Source organism: Elephantulus edwardii, unplaced genomic scaffold (genome assembly GCF_000299155.1).
Source record: "Elephantulus edwardii isolate Elephantulus edwardi_28Jun2011 unplaced genomic scaffold, EleEdw1.0 scaffold00032, whole genome shotgun sequence".
Classification (NCBI taxonomy): Eukaryota; Metazoa; Chordata; class Mammalia; order Macroscelidea; family Macroscelididae; genus Elephantulus; species Elephantulus edwardii.
This window is the reverse complement of record NW_006399782.1, coordinates 18,114,496-18,127,122: the sequence shown is the minus strand read 5'-3', so window position 1 is coordinate 18,127,122 and position 12,627 is coordinate 18,114,496. Positions and strand designations below refer to the sequence as shown.

At 37.4% G+C, this 12,627-nt stretch overlaps 1 protein-coding gene across 2 annotated transcripts in view; it reads right to left on the bottom strand.

Moving 5' to 3' along the window:
* The window catches only part of LSAMP (limbic system-associated membrane protein), a 1,002,858-nt gene that overhangs the window by 469,069 nt on the left and 521,162 nt on the right, over nucleotides 1–12,627 (bottom strand). For both annotated transcript variants that reach the window (XM_006884267.1, XM_006884266.1), the window contains exon 2: nucleotides 4,418–4,650. In XM_006884267.1, the coding sequence (XP_006884329.1) occupies nucleotides 4,418–4,650 (233 nt within the window). The remainder of the gene's footprint in view (nucleotides 1–4,417; nucleotides 4,651–12,627) is intronic.

Sequence of the window (12,627 nt, the reverse complement as noted above, 5' to 3'; positions counted from 1 at the left end):
GGCACAAGAGGGGAAGACCCTCTATGAGATGGATTGATTCAGTGACTGGGGTAATTGGGATGGGTGTGTCAGAGGCAGTGCAATTGGCACAGGATGGAGCAGGGTTTAAGACTGTTGTACATAGGGTCGCTATGAGTCGCAAACAACCCGACAGCACTTAACAACAATATATAAAAGTAATATTACTCCTAGAAGAAACTCATAATTCTAGAGCAGAATAAAGATAAGATGCTAATGTAAAGAACAAATGACAAAGAACACACTCATTCATTGTCGTTGAGTTGGAATCAACTCACAGCTGATCCTTCAGTGAAACTTCAGAGTGATACTCCAGAGACTAAGACACAGGAGGAGCTTGCCCATCTGTATCCTAGGGCAATCTGCTGGTGGATTCGAACCAACTACCTTTGGGTTGGCAGCACAACTCCTTATTTACTAGGCAACCAGAGATCCCTACAAAAGGACTGGAGAAATGCAAAATAAATACTAAAGAATCTATTTCAAAGGTAATAAATAACTATCACATGGCCTGGCCAGCCAGGAAGTAGTATCTGCTTATGCTGAAACAGGATCTGAGACAAGAGTTAGAATGATAATTCCTGGATCAGCAGCAGCAGCAGCAGCAGCTCTTGAGAAAGAATATCTGATGCTTGAAGCACAATGCTAGCAGCTTACACAAAGATCAACTAAATTAATCTTTGTACTTAGTATAATTTTTTATTTTGTTGTTTTATCTCTATTTTATAGAAGATAATATTGAGGCATAATGAGGTTAAGTATTTTAAAAAATCAAACACTTGCACCAAGTTGATTCCAACTCATATCAAGCCTCCATCAGGGTCCAGAGGTTTTAATTCTTTACAGGAAGAGATATCTTCTTTTGCAGAGCCACTGGTAGGTTTGAAATGTCAACATTCTGGTTAGCAGTCTGATATACATTATACCATGGGGCTCCAGTAAAGACGTTAAATAGTTTATCTCACATTTTCTTTAGGAAGTAAGAATGAAAACTGAAATGTGAACTACACTTCTTGTTAGCCAGTATTCTTTAATACTATCTCATGAAGGGGACTCTGGTGGCTTAATGGCTGTGCATTCAACCCAGAGGCAAGTAGTTAGAACCCACCAGCTGCTCTGCAAGGGGAAGATGGGCGATCTCCTCCATGTGATTTCCTGCCTCTGGAAAGCTGCTGGAGAGTCACTCACATGTCTGTTTTGAGTAGACAATACCTAAAATCAACAACAGTACCTTTTAGAATCTAAAACTAAGGATAGTGTGCCGCTGACCTAATGGGTAGGGAATTCCCTGTTTCTTCCCTGGCACCTCCTTGGTAATTCCAATGCACCAACCTCTTCTTGGGAGAAATGCAGGAAATCTCTTATCATGCACTTAACAAGCTAGGAAAACCTGATGGAAGATCAGCTACGAGTTGGTTCCAACTTGACAACAATGAGTGAGTTTTTTAATCATTGGGTAAAGAGAAATAAAACCACAGCCCTTATTTAATGATTAGTCTGGTTGAATTTGCAAAACCATGTAGGGATGCAAACATACAGGTTGTAAACTTGAAAAGAGTTTTTAATTTTGTAGGCAAGGGCTGTGGAGTTGAAGAAGGACAGATGTCAACTATACCTAGAAGCAGAATCTTTGATAAAGTGAAAAGGTGTAAAACTGTCACTAGAGTCTTAACACTTGACTAGGTAGGTTAGAGGTAAGGCACTGAGTAGGAAGCAGTGTGAAGAGATAGCATAAAGAAGCTCCATTAAGTGAATTTCTGACATAACCATAAAGCTGAAGATCGGAAGGAAAAGTGAGTCAGCTACCTGGTTCTGGAGACCTAATGCCTTCATCCATACAATTGTCAACAAAATCCCCTACCTAGCATCTGTCACAAAAGACACAATATTCTCTCCATCCCTTTAAAAGTACATGCTTTATCATCATCCTTTACTTTCAAAGAAATATGCTAAGTAAGAAATTTCATAACAGTTTGAATGAAACAGATGATTTTGAAACTCTACCCTAAAGCAGTAAAGAATCTTGGCAGTGCCTTATAAAGTCTGAATTGTCTTTATTTTTTAAATATTTATAATTAAAATATTACAACCTACTTAATACTGATTTAATTGCACTTGCACTGATTTGCCAAAAAGGTACACACAAAGAATATCACCTTACTCCAACTTTCACTCTCTTGGGATGGTTATATTTGTAGCTAAAAAGGATACACATCAACCAAGGAAAAAGTGGCAGGCAGTCTGGAAATTGATGTTAAATGCTCAGATTTAAATATATATTTGGCTGTCCTTAAAGTCATAGCAAAAAAAAGAAAGAAAGAAAATCTATTCCAGTGAACAGTGCTTTGGATTAATGATTTAATATGCTTTCAACTGTCTAATTTCTGTGATCTTTCTGTTATATAGCAAGTAAACGATGTTTAATGAACTTCAATTATTTAATCCGTACACCAACACAGAATCATCCAAATTTGAGTTAATGTAAAACAATGTCCATTTTCCATTTGGGGTCTGTAAGAGCTCTCTAATGACCCTGATAGGAATAAGAGTTCTAAAATTATGCAAGAATTTTAATACAATGTGGAGTTGGTCATGAGACAAAATCTATTCTAACAGTCCTTTTGTCAACTATGTATCTGCCTTTTCAATGTAATTGAATTATATAGAAATTTTTCTTTGACTTTGAGCTGTCTGTTGGTGTGTTTGTATCTGTACATTTGTGAGTGTGTATGTGTGTATACATTTTGATGGTGTTTTTAAATGAACCCATTTAAATGTTTACATATCTCTAGCTATGCATACACATTTAAATGGTTTGGCTAAGTTCCAAATCCTGGTGTCTCAAGTACTAAACTACCAGGAAAGCACACTATGCTCTGATGAAGCTATATTATGCTGTGATAGGGTCTTTGCAAGCTAGTAGACATGTCTTTTGCAAGCAATAAAATGAAGCTGTCAGCCATTGCAAATGGACCAAGATTGAGGTCACATGACTAAATCACCCATGTACCAGACAGTCTCCGATGAATTTTATTCCAGTTTCAATCTATTAATCAGAAGAGTTGGGAGAGCAATAATTTAAATGCTACAATAATCAATTCCATAACACATTAATAGATGCTACAGTCAAACTTTGCCACACCACTGACTGCACTGGAATCTTGACAGGAGCCTTAGGGCCATGCCTAATTTGCATGAAATTTACATAAAACTGTAAATCAAGACTGCATGAACACAGCTCTAATATTTGTTAGTGCTCAGATCTTTCCTGATAGATGGATTGAAACTGCTGGTGGTTTGACTTTGCCTGCAATAAAATTGTGCAGATTATCAGCTTTGTTTTCACTCTGCAATTATGGAGAAAGGGACCCAAGAGAGCTATGGTTTGAGGGTATGTACATACCATTTAGAGTTTGCATCCGGTAAAATCATAACTCAGGCGTGCCCTTCAATATCCCAATCTACAAGCAATTTTCCCCAATGACTTCACATAGCCTTATCATTGCATTTTTTGCATAAATAATTTGCTATCAAATGACTATAAGAATTATGTAGAAAGCTGACCATTTGAGATGACGTCAAAGTGTAGAGGGATTTCTTATTTCAACATTGTTATTAAAAAAAAAAAAAAGAAAAGAAAACCCAAACAAGTACTATTGCAGAAAACAGCGATATTGTTCAGATTGAGGCTAGTTAAAATAAAATTGTAAATTAAGTAAAACATCTGATACCAAAAAGCAGAAAGCTGAACTTTGCCTCATTAAAAACATCCTATGTACTTTTGTGTCCTTGTAAGTCAAATTATTCTAGGAGCTGTGGCCCTTGCTGTGTGTTTTCACACTCAGGGCTTTTTGCTAGCATTCTCACTAACTATTGCAACAGCGACAAGGTCATCTCTCTATACTCTGCTGAGGCCTTATTTAAACCTATCTCAGTAAGGGAAAACACACCCACACAAATACACTTAAGTATAATGATACATTTTAAAATATTCTGCCTTCCCTTCCTTTTACCAGAAAGGGTTCTGAAAATATTTTGTGCACTACCACTTAAACCAGGCTGCTTCCTGGAGGCGCACTACCACTTAAACCAGGCTGCTTCCTGGAGGCAAGGAGTCTGAAATTTCGTCTGACATACTTTGGACATATTGCAAGAAGGAACCAGTCCTTGGAGAGGGGTGTCATGCTTGGGAGGGTAGAGGGACAGCACAGGAGGGGACGACCTTCTGAGGTGGATTGATTCAGTGCGGTAATGAGGGTGGGCGTGTCGGAGCCAGTGCGATTGGCACGGGACAGAGCAGGGTTTAGGGATGTTGTACAGAGGGTCGCTATGAGTCACAAGGAATTCGACGACACATAACAACATCACAGTAACAAACCGCTTATCCCACTTTTCTTACCTTGCACGATCAAGTAAACTTGGGAGGTCTTGGGTTCATGCTGTGTCTGAACTGAGCAAGTGTAGGAACCTTCATCATAGACATCCACCTTCTGGATTCGAAGACTGTATTCCAGAGAATGACGCTTTTCCAGTTCAACCCGGGGGTCCAGAGACCACTTGTCATGTCCAGCGAAAATGATGCCAGATCGGTTCAACCAAGCCACCTTCGAGTTCTTGTCGTCTACAACACACCTGGCAAAACAGGACAGCAACATTAGTCCCTTAACCATAATGGGGTGTTTTTGTTCATTTTCCATATTATCAGAATCAGCAAGATCGATTAAAAAGAATAATTATATGAAAGATGATTAATTGCTACGTATTTCTTATAGTTTTATAAGTTTTCACAGTTTTCTCTTTAAGATCTAATCACTACCATGGTCTCATGTGACAATGCCATCAAATAGTATACCTTAGTTCAGAAAAATCATTATATGATCCTAGAGAAGTTAGGTGTATGTACCTGGGATGTTAAAAGTGTGAGAGCATCCAGCAAGGACACAAGTAGGTCTTTACTTGCTTGGATCAAACCAAGTAAGAAGATATTCAAGAGCTCAGTAAAGAAAGAAGCCTAAAAAAGGAACCTTTCTTACTAAACCTTGGCAGCAAAAGATTTAGATGATACCTAGCTACCACCATGGATAGAACAAGTAATAGAACTCATATTCCTATATATAAAACAACAAAGATTGAAAGCTAGACAAACTGGAACAGCAGAAAACAGAGACTATTGCTCTGAAACAGTATTTAAACGTAGTGTTGAACCCATCCTTTGAGGACACCTTTTTAGCAAAATAGCAGTACAGCACCCAAACTAAACAATATCTCCAGGTGCAAGAGAACAAAATGTCAACAAAGATGATAGGATAAGATGGGAGAGGAAGCTAGGGAACCAGAGCTGGAACAAAGAGAACACAATTAAAGCCTATACTTCCATGGTGATAATGTAATTAATTTCACTGAAGACTTTATGTGGACATTGTAAATGGGAACTTGTGTAAACTTTCACCAAAAAATGCAGCGCAATGTTGTTTTTAAAACTCTTATTTAATGTTCAATTAATCCAATGGATGAATGTGATTCTACTAGACTCATCTGTAAACAAGCTGCATATTAATGATTCAGGTAAATTCAGTTAACTGAGAAGTTACTTTCCACTGGTTTTCTTCTGTCTAGGAAAAGATTATTCACCTTCAGCATTAACTGCTTGAGTTAACTGTGAGATTTAGTCAGTTAACATTGTGGCAGTTTTACTCAGTCTTAAATTTTGCTTATCTCTTCATAGGTGCAATCTGATTGCCTTGAATGGTGGAGATCTAAAATTAACTCCACCTCTGGTGGCCTAATGGCAAAAAGCTGCAACACAATCCCAAAGGCACATGGTTCAAGACCATCGGCTGCTCAGTGGGAGAAAGATGGGCAATCTCCTCTGGTGTGATTAACTGCCTCTGAAAAACCTGTTGGAAGTACACAACAACTATAGTAATTAAGCCAGATTTTAGAATTTACCTCTGGTCCTTACAACTGGGTTTGCCCACAGTCAGGAAGCAAAAGTGTGTAAGCAACCAAGACAGGCCTCAGGAGAAGTAAAGAGCTAGGTATGACGTATCATCAGGAAGTAGCTCCAGCTGCAGAGGGCAGCAGGTGTCTACTGGCCAGATAGGTTGCTATGAGCAGTTTTATTCATTTTAAAATTAGTTCCACCTTTTATGGAAGGTGAAGAAACTAATGTTATAGTTTGTATTACAAGGAAGAGAAAGTCATTTTCTCTAGAAGCAACAAAACAAAAAGCTGACTTACTGAATAAAAGTAAAGGCTATAAATAGTTATAGATACGTCAGGGTGGTATAGTTTCATCCTTCAGTTCCAAGAGGAATCTGGCAATGGGAACACCCAAACAAGCAAATAAAATTTCTCTTTCCATCCATTTGGCAAGATGGATGTCTGTGCTGCAGGGAAATTGTCCCAGTCTCTGTTCACAGTAGTAGAGCCAGCTGCTCACACTCTTGGATATGAGGGGGTGGACACCAGGAGCCAGGAGATCCACAGTAGAACAATTAATACAGCATGCATTTGGTTACGTCCAAAGTCAAATCTAGATTTCCATTCAGATCAAAACAGCCATGTAGAGAGATTCCACATTCATCCATATATGTTGTCATTGTGTGCTGTAGAGTTGGAACTGACCCATAGATGACCCTCTGGTGGGTTTTCAGAGGCAGTTAATCACATGGGAGGAGACTGTCCATCCTTCTCCTGTGGAACAGTAGGTGACCTCGAAGCTGTGTCTTTGGAATTGCAACACAGCTTCTTGCCACGAGGCCACCAAGAGCTCCCTCATACACATATATCCAGTAAATTGAGACATAACCCACATGATATCCATCAGAGAGATACAGAAGCCAATCTTGTTTTTTCTCATAAAAACAGGGGGAAAGGGAAAAGATAAATCATGTTCAATTATCTCACTCATGGCACAAAGTCTTCCTTGTTGTTTTTGATTGCTTTTAAGTTGAGCACAACTCATAGCGACCCTATGTACAAAAGGCCTGAAGCCTTTCTATAACTATCGACATTTATCAAAGTTCATATAGTTTCTGGAAGCATGTTGTTTAGAATGTGACTGCCACTCCTGCTTAGACTACTAATTTTAGGTTGAATTTACAGTTTATTGAGAGTGAGAAATTTATTTAATGACTTTCGTGGCAAGATACTCAGGTCGTATTGTCTTCTCTGCCAATTAGTTTTCATAAACATAACTAGATTACTGCATTCTTTAGCATCTCTAGTTCTGACTATTTATTTCTCCACTATGTAGATACTGGTAAGACTTGCTCTGATAGCCTAGTGGCAAGAAGGTGGACTGCAATCTCAAAGGTACACGATTTAAGGCCACCAGGTGATCTACAAAAGAAGGGTGGGCCATCTCCTCCCATGCCATAAACTGCATCTTAAAGCCCAGTAAAGGGTCAGCTATGTGTCGGTTCCAACTCTATGGTACACAATCAACAATAATCAAGTTTTATGATCGTTCTGGCTGTATGCTGCTTAATTTCAGCCTTTCTTTTAGTTTCTCTTGTGTACTCTTTTTTCCTCCATAGAAAGATGAGTTAATATGGGATTATTTTTTTAACCATTTTTAATTGGTTTTTGTACACTCATTCATATATATTTTATGTCATTCATGTACAATGTGCTTTATGCAATAATTCTTATACTGTTTTTATATACTTAATTATTATTGATCAATACCTTTTATCACCCTGTGTTATCAAATACTCTTTGGTGGCAACATTTCTGCCTTTTCTGGTGTTTACATCTCTCAATTTAGACTCATTAATGAATTCATTAGTGGACTTTAAAAAAATTTTCTCCTATGTCATTAATAAAGTTGTTGAACATAGACTTACTGTGTTTCTTCTTAGAAAAATGGAAACTTGCTTATATAAACACATTCTAAATTCTAAGTTACAGTTTTTTTTTAATTTTCCTTACCAGCCAGCTCAATGCAAAAACGGTCAGTATTGCAACATGAAAAAGAGATATTTTGAATCCTGTTTAAAATATGATCTCAAACTTTTTATTTGGGGAAAAATATATGCTACATGAAAATGGCCTATTAATCAAATAAACAATTGGTTTTAATCATCTTAGTAGCTCATCAAATTAATCTAGAGTACATAGGCATGTACATGAATTTAATTGTGTCACGCACATAGATGCAGGATATATGGTTACTGATTTTCTACCCTTATACTAAGGTTAACAGCATAAAAGCATAAATTTGGCAAATTTCATTGTCAGCATAGGCAGAATTTTCCAAACTAGTTCTTTAGTGTTCTTTTGGACCTTTTACCAGTTTTTGTCCATGGAAAAGTTAAAATTATAGCACAGATTATTATTCCAAATTATTCACTAATAATGTTCAGATCTATCTTATGTCAAGAGGTAATTGACTACTTCAGTAAAATTTCTAGACTCATAAATACGAATCTACTGAAACTATACATTAAATATAAATTTGATCATGACAGTCTAAATACCATCTTTTTTCCTATTGGCCTCCATCCATATAATACTTTTAAGGTTTATCTTTTGCTTCCAGCCAAATAAGAGGTCTATGAGGATACACACACACACACACACACACACACACACACACACACAGTCACACCTTAACTGACTCAGTGAGTCAAATGTCAAGAACCTGAGCAAATGTAGAATATTGTAAAAGGAAACTCTTATCTGGATGTGAAAAGAATCTTTTTTTCTTATGCTACCCATAAAACTGTGGCTGACTCTGAGAAGAATGGGAATCCCAGAACATTTAATCATGCTAATGCGAAACCTATACTTGGACCAAGAGGCAGTCATTAGAACAGAGCATGGTAACACCACATGGCTCAAAATTGGGAAGGGCGTACACCAGGGATGTGTCCTATCTCCATACCTTTTCAACCTGTATGCAGAGCAGATTATCCGAGAGGCCGGGCTCTATGAGGAGAAGTGTGGCGTCAGGATTGGTGGAAGATCTATTAACAATCTGCGTTATGCAGATGACACAACCCTGCTTGCTGAAACTGAGGAGGACCTCATGCACTTGCTGCAGAGGGTCAAGGACTGCAGCCTTCAGTATGGACTGAGGCTCAATGTCAAAAAGACAAAGATTCTCACCACTGGACCAATTGGTAGCATCAGGATGGATGGTGAAGAGATTGACTTTGTTCACAGCTTCAATTTGCTTGGCTCCGCGACAACACTCTTGGCACCAGTAGCCAGGAAATCAAAAAACGTATTGCGATGGGAAAGTCTGCTGTTAGGGACCTCTCTATAATATTAAGGAGCAACGGTGTCTCTCTGGAGACTAAGGTGTGCCTGATACAGGCTATAGTCTTTGCAATCACTTGTTATGCATTAGAGAGTTGGACAACGACTAGGGAAGACAGAAGGAGAATTGATGCCTTTGAGCTGTGGTGCTGGAGAAAAGTATTGAATGTACCCTGGACTGCCAAGAAAACAAACAGATTCATCCTGGAGAGGGTTAAACCAGGCTACTCCTTAGAGGCAAGGATTCTGGAACTTCGTCTGACATACTTTGGACACATTGTAAGGAGAGACAGGTCCTTGGAGAGAGACATCATGCTTGGTAAGGTGGGACAGCGCAGGAGGGGAAGACCCTCTATGAGGTGGATTGATTCAGTTACTGGGGTACTCGGGATGGGTGTGTCAGAGGCCATGTGATTGACACAGGATAGATCAGGGTTTAGGGCTTTTCTACACAGGGTCGCTATGAGTTGCAAACAACTCGACGGCACATAACAACAACAACAACAGAACCCTTAATTATGCTCATTCAAAACAAAGAAGCATTCATTGGAACAGAAGAAAGGGACACTGAGTATTTTAATATTGAATAATGTTTGAACCAGAACTATATCATTTCATTATGCTTATTCATGTTATATGCTGAGGAAATCATTTGAAAAATTAGACTGTTTTTAGAAGAATATAGCATCAAGTGTAGAAGACTTATTAACATTAGCTTGTGATAAGGAGGTGATATAACCTCGCTTACCTAAATTGAAGGAAAGTTGAAGCACTTTATGATGATGGTAAAAGACTACATTCTTAAGTATGAATGACACCTCAGTATAAAGGAAATACACAAAACAAACCAGAACCAGATCATTGACAAACATCATGAAAATACTAAAGTTGTCAATATTATCATTTTATCTAAATCAATAATAAATACTGAATTAAATAAGATCAAATGGCCTATTGCTTGGGGCAATTTGGCTGTAAAAATACCTCTTGAAAGTGTTAAAAAGCAAAAATGTCACTTTTAGAACTAAGAGGAATTGACTCAAGGTATATGTTTGTGAAAAATGGACAATGAAAAGAAAGTTCTAAAAAGGATTAAGACATTTAAATCATAATGTTGATGAAGAAGAACATACCATGGACCAGTTAAAGAGCAACCAATCTCTCTTGGGGAAGGTCAGCCAGAAAGCTGATTAGAATTGGGGATAGCAAAACTTCACATCTCTTACACTGGATATATTATTAGCTTGGACCTAGGGTAGGACTTCATGCTTAGCAGAGAGACAATGAGAAAATAAGAATGGATTGACACAGTGGCTTCAACAATAAACTCTAATATGTCTATAGTCGTGAACATGGCACAAGCTCGAATAGCATTTTATTCTATTATAAATAATAGGGTTGTTGGAGTTGGATGAAAATTGGATGGCCTCTAACAACACAGAATGTGTGATAACATCTGGAAGTATGTTCTGTTGTTATTATCACAATGGAGACAGGACATATTCTAAGCATCTAGCTGGTACAGGCCTCTCATAATGCACAAGAATATCTCATATCTCACAATAAAGAATTACCCTGTTAAAAAAAATCAATAGTGGAAAGTTTAAGGAATTCTGAGTTAGACTCTGATATCTAAATGTCCAAAGGCAGGGGACAAATACCTACAGTGTAAAGGAGTGTTTTTGTTTTTGTCATAAGCATATCATTTTTAACTTGGAAAGTATTTAAGTGCCATAGCAAAGTTCCTGGGCCTCAAACCAAGTTCACGTCAGAGATACTCCAACAAGGTCATAGGAGGTACTGGTCATAATATACTAGTTAAGTATTTCTTTTATTGTTTATTTTAGTACCATAATTACACAATGAACAAATTTGTACAGTATCAACAGTCAATGAAAAAGACGTATTTTGTTTTTGGCTCATAATTTAATATTTGAGAACTCATTAAATTTTGGTATTATTCTTATTCTTTTTAGCCTTCTAAAGGGAAATACTATTATGAAATACATGGAATGACTATATATTAGAATTAACTCAATGACTATTTTGCTTTGCTGGTTTTGTTTTTTAAATAAGAATGGGTCAGTAACATGAAGGATTAATAAGGGATAAGGAATTCAGTTACTATTTGACCTTCAGGAAGATCATTAGTTTTTCCCACAGAAAAAAATTATCATTGTAATTTATAATTGTAATCTTTTGGGATGCATGGAAGGATACAGAATGTGCATAGAAAAACAGTTTCCAAGAATGCATTGGGCCTTCCTTATCTAGTTGACTGTTAGGTTTGCAAATTCAACCCTACAAATAAAACTCTTGGTGAACCAGCAAAACTGTCATGGGATAATTTCCCTTTAGAAAAAAAGATAATTGGTCTAGGAAGCTCTGCTGTATATTCCTGACATTAAACTGTGGAATCATGAAAAGTTTTAAGCAGAGGACGGAATAATGTATCATGGAAATATACAGAAGTCCTTAGTCTGGCTTTATAGTTTTATTTTAAGGATAATGAATTCCAAGAATACATATGCAAGCAGTTTCAAAAAGATACACCAAATTAGTTAAAAACCAAGTTTAAAGAATTTTGAATTAGCAGTCATTTTGGATCATCTCTGCTTCATTATCATGTTCTAAGATTAGATGCAGCATGCAATAAAAAGAGCTGTGGGGATTCACTGCTGACCCTTCCATGCCCTGCTTAGCCTTGACTGCAACAAGGCACGTCAGCTTATTAGTTGATATGATCCATCTCAACATCTTCCCAGACCTAACTTTTGGCTTTGACTCCTGTCTTCTCTCTTGGACTCATGTTATTGCTCTGTGCATTTCAAATATTTTCATTTTGACCCCCTTAAACCAGTCACTTATCTCAAGGAGGATTTATTCTCCTAGATTCGTACTAAAGTTTAGTATAATGACTATTATGATAGCACCTATGTTGTAAGGCCATGGTTCTCATTCAGTTCTTTTGCATGAATTCATGTACAAGTGATTGCTTCCACACGTGCTTATGCATACACATGTGGTAGTAAGTAGATGCTCTCGAGTATCCAGAGATGGCAAGCCCACAGAAATCAGATTCATGAGAATCACAATGTTTCAGGAATCTAAGATTCTGATGGAGCATTAGGATGCAAGAAACACTGGTTAGTTCTTTAGGATATTGTCTTATAATCATACTATGGCAACTCTTAAGCCAGTTAGTCTTTATGTATCTAGGTTCCATAAGCAAAATTAGGCTAATGATTATTTCCTCTCCATCTAAAAATTTTGCTCAGAGTAGTATTTTGAATGACAGAAAACATTTCATAAAAGGACCTCTCTAAAGTACTCAAGAACAAC